Here is a 16803-nt window from a genome sequence, read left to right as displayed (position 1 = left end):
GGGAGTCTGTGCGTCTTATGGAGCTAAGCTGGCGATTTTGCCCCCACTGGCCCCGTGGGGGGAGCCTCGCAAGGGTCCGAGTGAGCCTTTCAAGACTCAGAAAAGGTCCTGGAAGCTGGCGATTTCGCCCCCGCTGGCCCCGTGGGGGGTGGGGGAGCTTCCCAAGGGTCCTGGAACAGACCCTAGGACCCTTTGGAGGCTCACCCTGCCCCCCCCTGCGCGGACCCAGAGGGGGCGAAATCGCCACCTTCTGGGACTCTTTTGAGGCTTTGGAAGCTTCAGAAGAGTCCCTGAAGGTGGCGATTTTGCCCCCTCTGGCCCCCAGGAGGGCAGGGTGAGCCTCCAAAGGGTCCTAGGGTGTGTTCCATAAGACAGACCTCTCCATAAGGCTCACCAAATTTTTAGGAGAAGAAAACAGATTATTATTTTCCTGTTTTCTTCTCCTAAAAATTTGGTGCGTCTTATGGAGAGGTGTGTCTTATGGAGCGAAAAATACGGTATATTCCGCCCACTTTACCCAAAGGTCTCTGGGCGGCTTACAACAATTAAAATTCAATTAAAATACAATAAAAGATAAAATGATTAATATACAATTAAAATTGCCATCAGGACCCACAGTTGATGTTATTTCAATTAAAAGCCTTCTGGATTTAATTAACGTATTAAAATGTTTATTTCAAATATATTGTTATAATTCACACAAAACTTTACAACTTTAAAATCTGGATTCCACTGCTAATTTTATTTTCATGAGTTACTTCATAGTAGGAAAGCAACATAATGTTTAATTTTAAATGCTTCATTCTCTGCTGTTGGTCGGATGCCTGATTGAAAGACCCAGGCAAATTCTCTCTGTTCCTGCCTTTACTGATAGTCAGATATTTTGTGTTCTTATTTTCTGAAGAAGACAGAATTTACCGTGAAAAATGTCCAGGTGCGTGGAGGTTATGTGCTCCATGTGGGCACGGTGTATGGGAACCTGAAAGTGGGAGACACTGTACAACTGTACATTGATGAGGTGAGTGAATCAAGATGAAGGGGAAGATAGCTACATCCAAGAATTTGGTGTAGCATCTTATCAATTATCTTTTTATTATGCCCTTCTTCAATAGAGGAAGAGCCATGTGCTGGCCTCTTCTCTCCCATTTTATGCTTGCAAAAACCCTGATACATAAGAGACTGAGGGAGTAACTAGCTCAGCGTCAACTGGTGAACTAAATTTGACTGAGTGAGGATCTAAACCTACATCTTCAATAGTCCAAACCACTGTGCTGTAGGAGACTCCTTGGTGTGGACAGGATGGTTGATTTCTATGTTCTCAGGGGTTGCTTTAGACATTTGGGAGCTGAAAATGAATTTTCACACAACCTCACTCACAGATGGCTAGTTTCTAATCTGCTTTCGATTTGCTTCTTCAGCTGTTACTACCAGCTGAACTGAGGTGGTGACTGTGGAAAAGGCCGTCTCAGTGTTGGCATCCTGTTTTTGAAAAGCTGTCTCCAAGTCTGCTTTCATAACACCTAGTTTTCTGAGTTTCAGACAGTGCACTAAGATATTCTTTGTTTCATCAAACTTGAACTGATTTAGCAAAAACAATTTTTACTGCTGTGTGATTATCTTTTTTTAAAAAAAATAGCTGATAGCTGTTCTGTTTGAAATTCGGTCCTAAAATAATTTAATAAGCCATTTTGTATTAGTTTTGTTTCTGAATCAAATTTTGGTAAAATTTCAGCTTGAAATTGCTTGAATGTAAAGGTAGAAAAATAATATATGTTAAATAAATTAGATGGTGTTCTCAGAAACAGGGGTGTCCCAACTGCAGAATATGTGAGTTCAGGCATAATGGAGAAGCAGCCCAGAGAGATATGGGGTAGCTTTGAACCATTGATTGCCTTTGGATTGGTTAATATGTGCATGCTATCATGATATGTGCATGCAGGGAAATCTCTTGGAAAGGATATAAGCTACCCCTTACACTCCTCCCAGTTCTCAAAATGCCTTTATGTCTTTATGATTTAGGCAGTACCTGTGGGGGAGAATGTTAAATCTTGATTATAATTAGATAGGGTTGTTAGTTCTGGGTAAGATTGTTTTATGGGCCACAAGTTGTCTACAGTCTACCAGCTGCCAATGTGGCTTTAGGCCGCCACATTATTTATTCATTAGTATACTGCCAGCAGCATACTATCCTCTGTGTGGCATACAGTAAACATCCTTGTTCTTTTCTGCCATTCACATCCATCTCTGCCTTGCAGGCAAGGCGAAGGCCCATCATGAGCAATCACACAGCCACCCATATCCTCAACTTCGCCTTACGTGCTGTGCTGGGGGAAGCTGACCAGCGAGGATCCTTGGTTGCACCAGACCGACTGCGATTTGATTTCACTGCCAAAGGAGCTATGTCCACTGAGGAAATCAGGAAGGCAGAAGAAACTGTTAATCAGATGATTCAGGAAGCCAAGGTACTCCTGCATGACGATGAATTGCACTTACTGATTTCCACATACATTGTCTCATTAATCCGTACAACAGTCCGGTAGTAGTATCCCCCAAAGGTGTCAGAAATTCTCCACTTTTCTCTTTGCCTATGGCTATATTCAACCAGCTGGAGGCTGAATAATCTAACACAATTTTCCGCAATGCAATGCCCTTCAGATGTTTTGGACTACAGTTCGTATCAGCCCCAACCAGTAGGGTCAGTGGTCAGTGGAGACTGGAATTGCCCAAATGTCTGGAAGAAGCCATGTTGGACAAATGTGATTCTAATACATATTCTACCTTGTTATATGGAGCTGGCCTTAAGGGGTTCTTCAGTTGCTTTCCATGCATAGAGGAGTGTTGGCTACTCTAGCATAGCTAAGTCAGAAGAAGGGCCTGGTCACACAGCCAAAAAACCTGGGATTATACCCGTGTTAAGAACTGTGCTGAATTTCATGTTCACAGTATGAATTCCAAATTATTTTTCCCTGACTAATTTCATTTTCTAAGAAAGCAAGTTAAAATGGCCACCAAAGGGCTATTTATTTTACTATGCTGTTTCTCTAATTGATTTAGATAGATGAGATCTAAACAGCTGGTTTTAAATTGCTTACTGGGTTTAAGAGCACCAGGAACTCTGGTTTTTTGTGTAGGATCCAGAATCCGTCCATTAACAGGAGAGGCAGAAACGCAGGAAACAACTGAAAAACCACATGACCTGAGTTGGCTTAAAATTAAAATGCTACACATTTTTTTAAATACAAACAGGCTATCTGGGCCATAACATTAGTAGACATGGAAGCTGACATCAGCATGCCTGCCATGTATTATTCTGTTTCTCTGTTCTTTCTCACCAGAACCAGATTGTCTTGAATACTAATATGGTCCATTCCCCAGGTTGTCTATGCCAAGGATTGTCCTCTGGCTGCTGCTAAAGCTATCCAGGGCCTCCGAGCGGTGTTTGATGAAACCTATCCTGACCCTGTCCGTGTCATCTCGATTGGCATACCTGTCGAGGACATGCTTGATGATCCATCCAGCCCTGCAGGTGCCATCACATCTGTTGAGTTTTGTGGAGGAACGTGAGTACCACCAGATAGCCTAGGGTGAAAAACGGGATATTGATACATACAAAGAGGTTTCATAATGTGTGCAACTCTCTCACTAGAACAGAGAATGCAGGAGCTTTGGCCCTCCTGTTTTTTCAACTGTAATGCTCATAATGCATTGCCTATCTTGGCTGAGCTTTCTTGGAGTTGACGTCTGAAATATGCAGAGAACCTCATGGACCTCATCCATGTTGTATAATGGGTAGGCAGGTTACATTGGTCTGAGGGCTGTACTGACTTACCACTGAACATTTGAGAGCCGTACCTGCTGAGACACTCTGCTTGTCCTCAAAATATTTTTCTTTGAATCCTCCCTTTTTTTTTAACCCAAAAGGCCCATTCATGCTGTGAATTAGAACTGTCTTGGCCTGGCTGGTGTTGGGCAAAACATGGCAAAATTATATTCCAAGGCCTTTAGAAGGCAGGAAGGGAGTTTTAAGCAATTAAATCTTTTTTAAAAAAGTAGAGGTGTAAGGAGGATACATAAAAGTTGCTAGCTGCAATTTCTTAGTTTGCCTCAGTTTATCCATACGTTTCTCTTAAGTGTCTCTTGTATATGCTTGTTGCATGTTGAGTGATATACAAAGAAAACGGAGCTGGCTGGAAATCTGAGATCACAATTTTGGTTTCCCCACCTTTTCCTAGAGAAAGTGTCAACATCCGGCCTCTGAAATCACACTCTTTCAGCCAGGAACATCTTCCTTAGTAATTTGTGTGAAATTTCTCAACCCTTACTGTTTTCACAGGCATCTGCAGAACTCCAGTCATGCTGGCCACTTTGTAATTGTATCAGAGGAAGCAATTGCGAAGGGCATCCGGAGAATAGTGGCAGTCACTGGAGTGGAAGCTCAGAAGGTGAATGGGGGTGGAATGGGCAAGTGTACTGGAGAAGGTCAGTTAATGACATCTAGGCAACAGTTCTACTTGTGTGTGTGTGTGTGCATGTGTGCATGTGCGCGTGCTACTGACGTTTGACTGCGAGGACTACTTGATTAATACTTCTGGCCAACCTGGGGTCAGTCAGTAGGCGTGAGGCTTTTGGATTTCTTGGACTTCAGCCCATAGAATTCACTAGGAATTTCCCCAGTCAGAACTCTAGGGGCTTTTTGCCAAGAAATCAAAGTCCCCACAGGAATTTTGAATTATGCACAGGCTTATGAGCAGTGAAGACTCATCAGCCATTTTGTTCCTGTGAAGAAAGCAGAGGAAATGAGTGGGAGTGGCTAAGGACCATGGGAACAGCGAGGGTGTCCCTCCATGTCTCTCTAAAAAAACTTGCAGTCCTGTAATCCTTTACCAATTCTATGCTGCTTAGCATTCCCATCCCATTCTTCTGTCTTCTTCACAGACACATAATGACTCACAGAACTTTCATTTCCCACCTGTATATCATTGAAAACTCCTATGAGGACTTCTTAGTTAAAATCCCAAAAATTATGGCTGTGGAAATTCCTGGCAAAATATGGGGGCTGAAGTCCAAGAAATCCAGAATTCATGCATAATCATTTCCGGCTAACCTGGATCAATTAGAAACAAATCCTACCCCTCACTATACATACGCACACATCTTTAAAATTATACTCCATGGATCTGTAAAAGTGAGTTGGAACATGTGAAACCTCTTACTGTAGCAGATCTGTCGCTTGTGAAGGTGCCACATGACTCTTCCTTGTTTGGCTGCCATTGGAAACCTTTCCGATTTGCCTCTTCCATTTTTCTTTCCAAGGCACTGAGGAAAGCAGACATAATTCAGAAGCTGCTTACAGACCTAGAAGCCAAAGTGCAAATTCAGACTGCACCCAACAAAGATGTTCAACGTGAAATTGCTGACCTTGGTGAGGTATGAGAAATTGGAAAACTTTATGTTTTCTTCAGAATTTTCTTGTTAGATTGTTCTCCTGAGAGCCACACAAGGCAGAACGTTTTCTAAAGGTTGATCTAGAATCTGTTGATCTTAAGTTAGGCAAGTCTATAAATGATCTTGGAGAGAATATAAGTTCTGTGCCACTGATAGGTTTTACAAAATTATTTTGCATCACTTTATTTACTTATTTATTTTGACATCACAAATTACTGCCAGTAAGAGGCTCAATATTGTTTTTGGTATATATCTGGTGTTAAACTCAGTGATGAGCCAGGCTTACTTACAGAGAACTCTAAAGCAAACTATGTCAAGTACAGAGGTGCCTTGCTTGACGATGTTAATTCGTTCCAGCGAAATCGCTGTAGAGTGAAAACATCATCAAACGAAATAAAAAAGCCCATTGAAACGCATTAAAATCCGGTTAATGCGTTCCAGTGGGCTGAAAACTCACAGTCCAGCGAAGATCCTCCATAGGGGCGGCCATTTTCCATGCCTGTGCAGCGAGGAATCCGTCCCTAAGCACAGCGGGGGGGGGGCATTTTATTCAGCCGGTGGCCATTTTGAAACCCGACGATCAGCTGTTTTTGATGGTCATAAAGCGAAAATCGGTTCCCGAAGCAGGGAACTGATCATCGCTAAGTGAAATTCCCCCATTTAGACCATCGTTTTGTGATCGCAATTGTGATCGCAAAAAACTCATCGTAAAACGATTTCCTCGTTAAGTGAAGCAATCGTTAAATGGGGCACGACTGTACCTTATTTTTAGTCTCAGCTGAAAGTAAACCAATTGAAACAATTGCTGAACAGTAACTGAACCATTTCAGTCAGTGGTCCTACTCTAGCTAGAACTAGCAGTAGAATACTGCTCTATATGTTTGGTTTTAGTGAAAACTGGACTTGTTAGTTGGCTGTATACTGCTGTTTTATGCTGTGGTCACAAAAGTGAAAAACAAGCAAGCCATCCTTGTTATGGGAATAGAGCAGACAGTATATACTCTTAAAACATGGGGCTGTGGTGCATTTGAGTTTCAAGTTCTTCTTTCATTCCCAGACTCTGGCCACTGCCATAATTCCCCAGTGGCAGAAAGATGAATTCCGTGAGGCCCTCAAAGCACTGAAGAAGATTATGGATGATCTAGATCGTGCCTATAAAGCAGATATCCAGAAACGAGTAAGAATATCCTTTTGTTGTCTCATCCTACAGTCTCCTCTGTTGTATATAAAGGGTTTCTTTGCATAGATATTGTTGTGTTTCCCTTTGAAACACATGCAGCTGATGAACAGAACGAGACTGTACCTTTGTTTTAAAGAGAGAAGTGGCTGTTTCTTTTATGGTATCGTCATTACCATCAGCCAGTGGCTGAGTATATCTGTAGCATCTGAGCTTCCCTCTTGGTGCTTGGACTTTGTCGTCATCACCACCAGAAGTCAGATTATACATATGTATATACATTTTTATTTGTACAGTGGTGCCCCGCATGATGACAATAATTTGTTCCCCTGAAATCACTGTGCAGCGAAAATCGTTGTCATGGGAAAACAGTTTCCCCATTGGAATGCATTGAAAACTAGTTAATGCGTTCCAATTGGGAAAATACCTCGTCGTCCAGCGAAGATCCTCCATAGGGCAGCCATTTTGCAAATGACGATCAGCTGTTTTTAATCGCTGTCTTCTGAAGCATGGGTCCAGAAAACAGTGGGAAGCCATTTTGCGAAGCCAAAGATCAGCTGTAAAGATCGTCGTCTTGCGAATAAATGGTCTGCGAAGCATGGACCAAATCGTCGTGAAACGGAATTCTCCCATTGAAATGCCTGTTTTGTGAATCCCTATAGCAATCGCAAAAAGTCATCATCCTGCGGTTTCGTCATTTAGAGGGGTTGTCGTCATGCTGGGCACCACTGTACTGTATTTCTATTTGTACTGTATTTTTATTTGTACCATTTATAGGGTGTCTTGTAGAATATTATTTCTAAGTAGTTTATGTTAAATTGGGCTTTTATTGTTACAAATCAATCTGTGAGCCAGTCTTGACTGTATCCTGTCCCAGAGCATTATTCTACCACTGTTCAGTGAGGAGTGGTTTCAGCTTGATATTGTTATCATTATCTTTCCAAGTTCTGCTTAATACCTTATATAGTATTTCTCTTTTGTACTCTGGTATCATTACTCTGCAAGAGTTCCAAGTGTAGCATAATTAGTGTTGCTCTGTAATCAGGTTCCTTTTTCTGCTACAGTGGTGCCTTGCATAACGAGCGCCCCATTTAACGACGAATCCACATAGCGATGCGGATTTTGCGATCGAAAAAGCGATCACATTGCGATGTTTAAATAGGCCAAACATCGCATTGCGATGATCGGTAAGCGTTTCGCTTACCGATCTTCGCATTGCGATGTTTTAGAACAGCTGATCCAGAATGGCTGCCGGATCAACAAAATGGCTGCCCGCAGTGTTTTCGCACCGATTCCTCGCTTACCGAGGCGGCGAAAATGGCGGCCGTATGGAGGATTCCCGCTTAGCGGTGAGTTTATCCCCCATAGGAACGCATTAAATTGAGTTTAATGCGTTCCTATGGGGTTTTTATTTCCGGATAGCGACGATTTATCCGGAACAGATTATCGTCGCTATGCGGGGCACCACTGTATTTCCCAAGGCTAATGGGCAACCTGGCCTTTTGTTTGACTGTTGCTATAGGTTTTGGACAAAACAAAACGGCTTATTGAGGCTCACCCCAACCAGCCACTGGTCATTCTGGAAATGGAGAGTGGTGCTACAGCAAAGGTAAGCCCTTCTCCTTTTCTCTGTGATCACCTCATATTTTTGCAAAATGGACAAGGCACAAATATTATACAGCAAATATACAGCTTAAGAATAGATCAACTTCCTCTAAATTTGTATGTTCAAGATAGTTACAATGTTGTTGCAGTCTAAAAAATGTGGCTGCCACTTACAGAATGTTTTGTTGTGAAAAGGCACAAACCTCGCTTTCCTGGGAATACCTCTCTGGTCTTTATGGGGAGAAAGCTGTGCTAGGTCCATAGCAGCTGAGTGGACAACCACTGACTTCAAGTGCAGCTTGAAGCATCCTTCATTGCTAATTAAATTGGCGAGGGTGTTGAGCAGTGTTCAGAGAGTCACGCATATCCCCCATTCCTCTTGCAGAGCGCAAGAACAAGTACTTCTATGTTGAAGCAGGCCTTTTTTCCCATGTGGACCAGTATTATTTTATACAAGTTGCCAGTGTTCTGATTGGTAGCAGCTGTCTAGGGCCTCAGGCAAAGGATATGCCGTGATCCTTTTGACTGAAATTGAACCTGAAACCTTCAGTTCTCCAGTTCTCTCCTGAAAGATCAGGAGTGCTTAAAATAGCAGACCTAGAGGATCAGATTTGGAATAGACAAGAAATCCACTTTAGTGCACAGGCAAGTTATGGGTGTCCTTTGGATTAAGAACATAAGAACGTAAGAAGAATCCTGCTGGATCAGGCCAAGGGCACACGAGACAACCAGATACCCGTCTCCTGATAGCCCTCCCCTGCATCTGGTATTTTGAGGTACCTTCCCTTTCAGCCTGGAGATTATACCTCCCCATCATGCCTTGTAACCTGCGATGGACTTTTCCTCCAGAAATCTGTCCAATCCCCTTTTCAAGGCATCTAGGCCAGATGCCATTGCCACATCCTGTAGCAAGGAGTTCCACATACTAACAACACGCTGGGTCAAGAAATATTTTCTTCAGTCTGTTCTCACTCTCCCAACACACAATTTGATTTGATGTCCCCTGGTTCTAGCATTGTGTGAGAGGGAAAAAGCTTCCCTCTGTCCACTTTATCCATCACCTGCATAATTTTATATGTCTCAATCATCCCCACCTCAGGCACCCTTTCTATAAACTAAAGAGCCCCAAACGCTGTAGCCTTTCGTCATAACAGAGGTGTCCCAACCCAGTCATCATTTTAGTCGCTCCAATTCAAGTTTTTTGTATTAGCTAAAAGCCGTCACAATTGTTTAAAATACAGATATGGTCAATTAAAATCATGATAAGAACCACAGACAAATAAAATAATAAGAGACCCCTCATATCTGAGAATCTCCCACACAATTGATCGCAATGGCTGTCAAAACATTAGCCCGAATGTTTCTGGCCGCTTTTGCAAATAGCGCTGTTCTATACGTAACATATGGGTCACAGTCCAAGAGTAACCTGACCACCTTTATCTGAGGGGTTTCCTCCTGTAGAGCAGCCAAAATGTTACCCAGGAGCTTTTCTCGAGGGTTCTGATATAGCTGACAATAGAGTAAATAATGGAGAACATCCTCTATCTCACCTGCTCTGCAGATGCACACCCTTAGATGTTTAGGGACATTTTAGTCACTCTCTCCTGCACGTTTCTGAGATTCTGAGAGTAGGCCCATTTCCAAACAGCTGGCTGGAGCCACCTCACACTGTGCTCTTTCTGTTGATTACACATGTTATCCTGTAGGCCCTGAATGAATCCTTGAAGCTCTTGAAGACTCATTCCCCTGAGACTGCAGCCATGCTCTTTGCAATAGATAACGAAGCTGAGAAGATCATCTGCTTATGCCAGGTCCCTCAGGTAAATAGGGGTGAGCTGGGAATTTTAGCACTCTTGAATCCTTGGGACTGGAAGCAAATTATTTAGATACCTGAAAGAACAGACCTCCTGTGTATGGAGCTGTGTATGTACCATGCTTTACCGTTAGCAATCAGGATAAGGGATTATTAGCATTAATTGCATGTATTTATGGAACAGGGTGGCTCATGGTCTCAAGACATGGCTCACATTTTTGGGTCCACTGCTACTGAATTTGTTGCTTTAAAAGCAAGTTTTGGGCTGAAACAGTTACCCCCAAGTGGCTTATGTGCAAGTAGATTCATGCTCCTACAGCCCTTTCCCAGAAACATGAAACAAGGCATACATATATAAAATGTAAATGCTTCTTCTGAAACTTAGTTAGCATAGCAGGGTGTACAGTTTGTTTATTTAAAAATATTTATACTCTGCCTTTCTCCTCAAGAGGGACCCAAGGTGGCTCTAGCACTACAGCAATTTTTCTCTCCATTTCCCACATTAAAACTGTGAAATATGATGAAAGGAAAATATCTTCCTTCCTGTTGTCTGGCACATGGCTGCAAGTACCGTTGAAGCTAATAGCTTCCCATTGGTGGCTGCCTAGCATCTGGTGTTTAGATTGGTATCACCTTTATACACAAGAAATTGTCTTTGTCATGAATTTGTCTTTTCTATGAATTGGCATCAGTTTGTAAAAGTAACTTTTTGACTGCAGTTCCTAGAATCCTTCAGGCAGCACAGCAGTACAAAAAGGTACCTTTCCTAAGCTTTGAATTGCTTGTATTGTATGTAAACTGTTGCTTCCAGGATCCCCTAAGGAACCCTCTTCTTAGTAGGCCTGATATAATGCAGCCTGTTTCTTTCATTTCCGTGATGTCCACAGAAGCAGCCAGGTGCAAAACTGACTCACACGCTCCTCCCTCCTCTGCTCTTTTCCAGGAAGCTGTCAATAAAGGGCTAAAGGCAAGCGAATGGGTGCAACAGGTGTCAGGTCTGATGGAAGGCAGGGGGGGTGGGAAAAACCTTTCTGCCCAGGCAACAGGCAGAAACACCAGCTGCCTCGAAGAAGCCCTGCAAGTGGCTATGGACTTTGCCAAGATGAAACTGGGTGAGCTGAAGAATTGAAGCTGACTTGAGAGACCAGATGAAGAAGGGAAGCCTTTGTCTGCTGCTCAGCCACTGGGTCAGGAGTTTTTTGTCGGCAGCTTTTGCGGAAACAAAGACTGTGCATTGTTTTCCTTCTGAAGTCATCCACAAGGACACTGGCCAAGCCAGGTGACCATATAAGACTGAACATAGCATATGTTAGTCCAAGAGTAGACATTTGCTAATTTGTGATAATAACTGAGCCGCCTCAGGGCACCTGCTGTCAACCAGCTGTCCTCCTTTTTTGCACACATTTCTCATACGCTTCCTGATTCTCTAAATGTAAATACCATTTAACAGTTTAAAGGGAAGGCTGTGCACAGAAACCCTCTGTCTATGCTCAAGTACTGTATGTTTACTGTCATACAAGTGTGTACAGGAGAGAACATCTCATCCCTTGCCACTGTAATTGTGGAAGCTCCTCCCTGCATTCATGGTATTAACTTTTGTTGTGGTAAAGCTTTAGCCTGATTAACTGGTAGTAACATAAATTCCATGCGGAATAAACAGACAAACAACAATGAAGTTTAGCTAATGTGCCACTGGTGAAACAAACAATGGTTACGCATCATGATTGAACACTTAGGTATGTTCCATTTCTAGCACAGCCAGAAGGAAGAATTTGGATATATCGCTATCTCTTGTTTGGAGTTTGCTTTGCTAGCTAGAGGAACAAACTACTTGGAAGTAGTTAGTTTTAAATATGACATTTCACTTTTCTGATGCAGGCTTGTTAAATCTGACCAGAGTTGACCTTAGGTATAATTGCATTTCTGAGGGTAAGGAAGCTGTGGTCCACTAATAAGAGGAAGGTTAAAGATTTCTCCTTTAAGCACTGTGAAAGGGGGAGAAGGAATGCACACGCAGCTTGTTCCAGTTCTTGTTATATTTAGATCAGTGTAGATCTTGGGGGGGCATTCTTCTCCTCCTCTGCCCACCCCATCCATTTCTTGATGCCACCCTAACCTGCTGTTCCAATTTTTTTGTTGTTTAGTCATGTCCGAAACAGGGATACAGTGGGCCTAATCCTTTCATCACTTCTTCTGAGTTTAGTTGCTCCTCTTCCATTCTGTTTTTAAACTCTGTTGACTCTTAGATCTGTGCTTCTCTATATGGCAGCCTTCTCCATATTCTTACTTTTATTTGTTGTTGTTGTTTAGTCGTGTTCGACTCTTCGTGAGCCCATGGACCAGAGCACGCCAGGCCCTCCTGTCTTCCACTGCCTCCCGGAGTTGTGTCAATTTCATGTTGGTTGCTTCAATGAAACTGTCCAACCATCTCATCCTCTGTCGTCCCCTTCTCCTCTTGCCTTCACACTTTCCCACCATCAAGGTCTTTTCCAAAGAGTCTTCTCTTCTCATGAGATGGCCAAAGTATTGGAGCCTCAGCTTCAGGATCTGTCCTTCCAGTGAGCACTCAGGGTTCATTTACTTTAAAATGGAAAGGTTTGTTCTTTTTGCAGTCCAGGGGACTGTCAAGAGCCTCCTCCAGCACCACAATTCAAAAGCATCAATTCTTCGGCAGTCAGCTTTCTTTATGGTCCAGCTCTCACTTCCAAACATCACTACAGGAAAAACCATAGCTTTGACTATTCGGACTTTTGTTGGCAAGGTGATTTCTCTGCTTTTTAAGATGCTGTCAAGGTTTGTCATCGCTTTCCTCCCAAGAAGTAGACGTCTTTTAATTTCGTGGCTGCTGTCACCATCTGCAGTGATCATGGAGCCCAAGGAAGTGAAATCTGTTACTGCCCTGCATCTCATCCCCTTCTATTGCCAGGAGGTGATGGGACCAGTGGCCATGATCTTAGTTTTTTTGATGTTGAGCTTCAGGCCGTTTTTTGCACTCTCCTCTTTCACCCTCATTACAAGTTTCCTTAATTCCTCCTCATTTTCTGCCATCAATGTGGTATCATCTGCATATCAGAGGTTGTTGATATTTCTTCCGGCAATCTTAATTCCAGTTTGGGATTCCTCCAGTCCGGCCTTTTTGCATAAAAGTTAAATAAGCCGGGGGACAATATACAGCCTTGTCGTACTCCTTTCCCGACTTTGAATCAATCTGTTGTTCCATATCCAGTTCTAACTGTTGCTTCCTGTCCCAAGTATAGGTTTCTCAGGAGATAGATAAAGTGGTCAGTCACTCCCATTTCTTTAAGGACTTGCCATAGTTTGCTGTGGTCCACACAGTCAAAGGCTTTTGCATAGTCAATGAAGCAGAAGGAGATGTTTTTCTGAAACTCTCTGGCTTTCTCCATAATCCAGCGCATGTTAGCAATTTGGTCTCTAGTTCCTCTGCCCCTTCGAAATCCAGCTTGTACTTCTGGGAGTTCTCAGTCCACATATTGTTGAAGCCTACCTTGGAGGATTTTGAGCATAACCTTGCTAGTGTTGGAAATGAGTGCAATTGCACGGTAGTTGAAGCATTCTTTGGCACTGCCCTTCTTTGGGATTGGGATGTAGACTGATCTTTTCCAGTCCTCTGGCCACTGTTGTGTTTTCCAAATTTGCTGGCATATTGAATGTAGCACTTTAACAGCGTCATCTTTTAAGATTTTAAATAGTTCCACTGGAATGCCATCACCTCCACTGGCATTGCTGTTAGACAAACTTTCTAAGGCCCACTTGACTTCACTCTCCAGGATGTCTGGCTCAAGGTCAGAAACCACACTATCTGGGTTGTCCGGGATATCCAAATCTTTCTGGTATAATTCCTCTGTGTACAGTATTCTTGCCACCTCTTCTTGGTGTCTTCTGCTTCTGTTAGGTCCCTACCATTTTTTCCTTTATCATGTTCATCTTTGCACAAAATGTTCCTTTAATATCTCCGATTTTCTTGAACAAATCCCTGGTTTTCCCTTTTCTATTCTTTTCCTCTATTTCTTTGCATTGTTCATTTAAGAAGGCCCTCTTGTCTGTCCTTGCTATTCTTTGGAAGTCTGCGTTCAGTTTTCTGTAACTTTCCCTATCTCCTTGCATTTTGTTTCCCTTCCCTTCTCTGCTTTTTGTAAGGCCTCATTGGACAGCTACTTTGCTTTCTTGCATTTCCTTTTCTTTGGAATGGTTTTTGGTGCTGCATCCTGTACAATGTTACGAGCCTCTATCCAAAGTTCTTCAGAGTCGCCTCTTGTGCTGTTGGAAAAGAGTGTTTGTGATGACCAGCTTGTTCTCTTGAACAGCCTTTGCCCAGCTTCGTTTTGAACTCCAAGGCCAAACTTTCCAGTTGTTCCTTTTATCTCTTGACTCCCTACTTTAGCATTCCAATCCCCTATAATGAGAAGAACATCTTTCTTTGGTGTCAGTTCTAGAAGGTGTTGTAGGTCTTCATAGAATTGGTCAATTTTAGCCTCTTTAGCATTAGTGGTTGTTGCATAAACTTGGATTACTGTGATGTTCAAATGGCTGCATTGGATTCATATTAAAATCATTCTATCATTTTTGAGATTATATCCCAGTACAGCTTTTCCCACTCTTTTGTTGGCTATGGGGGCTACTCCATTTCTTCTACGGGATTCTTGCCCACAGTAATAGATATGATAATAGTCCGAATTGAATTCGCCCATTCTCGTCCATTTTAGTTCACCAAGCCCAGGATGTCAATGTTTATTCTTGCCATCTCCTGTTTGACCACATCCAGCTTACCAAGGTTCATACTGTAGATCTTACATTCCATGTTCCTATGCAGTATTTTTCTTTGCAGCATCAGACTTTCCTTTCACTTCCAGGCGCGTCCTCAGCTGAGCGTCCTTTCGGCTTTGGCCCAACCACTTCTTTAGCTCTGGAGCTACTTGTACTTGTCCTCCACTCTTCCTCAGTAACATGTTGGACGTCTGAGGGGCTGATCTTCCAGCATTATATCTTTTAGCCTTTTGCTTCTGTTCATGGGGTTTTCTTGGCAAAGATACTGGAGTGGCTTGCCAGTTCCTGCTACAAGTGGATCACGTTTAGTCAGAACTCTCCACTATGACATGTCTATCTTGGTTGTCCCTGCATGACATAGCCCATAGCTTCTCTGAGTTACTCAAGCCCTTTTGCCATGAGAAGGCAGCAATCCGTGAAGAGGAGGGAATAGTTAAAGCCGATTACAAACATACATTTTGAAACAATAATTTCCTTCGTAACAGTACTTCTTAACTTTAAGTCCTCAGATGTTCTTGGACTACCCAGAATTCTTGGCCAGCAGAACTATTGGTGAAGACGTCTTGGAGTTTTCATCCAAGAACATCTGGGGACCCAAGGTTGTGAACCACTGCCTAAAAATATCTTCCCAGCACAGTTTAGGGCCTGATCACACAAACCTTTCCTTTCACTTCCAGGCACATCCACAGCTGAGTGTCCTTTCGGCTTTGGCCCAACCACTTCATTAAGCTCTGGAGCTACTTGTACTTGTCCTTCGCTCTTCCTCAGTAGAATGTTGGACGCTTTCCGACCTGAGGGTCCCATATTCCAGCGTCATATCTTTTAGCCTTTTTTTCTGGTCATGAGGTTTTCTTGGCATAGATACTGGAGTGGCTTGCCAAAGCCTGCTCCAGGTGGATTGCATTTAGTTGGAACTCTCCACTATGACCTGTCCATCTTGGGTGGCCCTGCACGGCATAGCCCATAGCTTCTTTGAGTTACTCAAGCCCCTTAGCCACGGCAAGGCAGCAGTCCATGAAGGGGCTGTTCCAATTAGGCAGTGGATAAAATTTGGTTTAAATTCTGCAGCAGAAGGCTGGTGAGATTAAAAAAAAAGAAAAGAAACATTTCCCCTTTTCGTCCCAAGGCCCTGAGCAATTACCGTATTTTTCGCTCCATAAGACGGACCTTTCCATAAGACGCACCAAATTTTTAGGAGAAGAAAACAGGAAAATATAATCTGTTTTCTTCGCTCCATAAGACACACAGACGTTCCATCCCCCTGTTTTGTGGGAAAAAAGTGTGTCTTATGGTGTGAAAAATATGGTAATTCCTTTTATTCTCAAGAACCAGTGAAGACTGTGGGAAAAGAAAGGGAAATGTTTACCGTATTTTTCCGTGTACACGACCCCATCACTGGAGGTGGTGATCGGGCGGGCAGGGGACACAGCAGCAAGAGGCGCCAGGGCATGTGTGAATGCTCCTTCACCTCTGCCTCCTGCTGCTGACTCGAGGCCACCAGAGGGGGCAAGTGCGCGTCGGCTTCCTTCCGTGTATAAAACAACACTCAATTTTTCCTCTATTTTAGGGGGAAGTGTTACATGGAAAACTATGATAACTTCTAAAAAATTGCCTTGTCTGAAGACCTCAGCTCTACTCTACAGAGCTTACACAAACAAGATATTAGCCAGGAAATCGTATGTTGCACTTTTATGTGGAGCTTCCCGGTTTGCTGCTGAATTTCACTCTTTGCATTGGGGGCAATGTGCAGCTTGCCAGGAGCTCCTCAGTATCCTTGGGATGCAATGGTGTGGTGGGGTGGGGGACAAAAAAAACTCTCCCAAAAATCTTTTTTTAAAAAAAAAATTTGCAGAGCAAATCCCATTGCACCTTTTAGAAAATGTAAAAAATGGGCAATTGAACTTAGGACTCCTGAGCTCTAATCAATCACTCTATCCACTACACCAGTGGTTCTTAACGTGGGCGATAATGCCCCCCA

The 16803-nt window shown here is 43.0% G+C and overlaps 1 protein-coding gene and 1 long non-coding RNA gene across 6 annotated transcripts in view; one reads left to right on the top strand and one right to left on the bottom strand.

The window, feature by feature from the left end:
* Positions 1-11711, top strand: part of AARS1 (alanyl-tRNA synthetase 1) — a 39037-nt gene extending 27326 nt beyond the window's left edge. For all 5 annotated transcript variants that reach the window (XM_020812643.3, XM_020812642.3, XM_078380366.1 and 2 more), the window contains 9 exons: positions 905-1018; positions 2256-2462; positions 3376-3560; positions 4334-4442; positions 5314-5427; positions 6503-6622; positions 8145-8231; positions 9934-10047; positions 10984-11711. In XM_020812643.3, coding sequence (XP_020668302.3) covers positions 905-1018; positions 2256-2462; positions 3376-3560; positions 4334-4442; positions 5314-5427; positions 6503-6622; positions 8145-8231; positions 9934-10047; positions 10984-11169 — 1236 coding nt within the window. In that variant the 3' untranslated portion in view covers positions 11170-11711. The remainder of the gene's footprint in view (positions 1-904; positions 1019-2255; positions 2463-3375; positions 3561-4333; positions 4443-5313; positions 5428-6502; positions 6623-8144; positions 8232-9933; positions 10048-10983) is intronic.
* LOC140702212 (uncharacterized) lies at positions 3488-15614 on the bottom strand. Its single transcript, XR_012081298.2, has 3 exons — positions 15485-15614; positions 5214-5316; positions 3488-3579 (listed from the first exon to the last, which is right to left on the bottom strand). It is a non-coding gene; the product is annotated as an uncharacterized LOC140702212 (long non-coding RNA).
* Between the last annotated feature and the right edge of the window lie 1189 nt (positions 15615-16803).

This window comes from Pogona vitticeps, chromosome 10 (assembly GCF_051106095.1).
Source record: "Pogona vitticeps strain Pit_001003342236 chromosome 10, PviZW2.1, whole genome shotgun sequence".
Lineage (NCBI taxonomy): Eukaryota > Metazoa > Chordata > Lepidosauria > Squamata > Agamidae > Pogona > Pogona vitticeps.
This window is presented reverse-complemented; position numbering and strand designations above follow the sequence as displayed.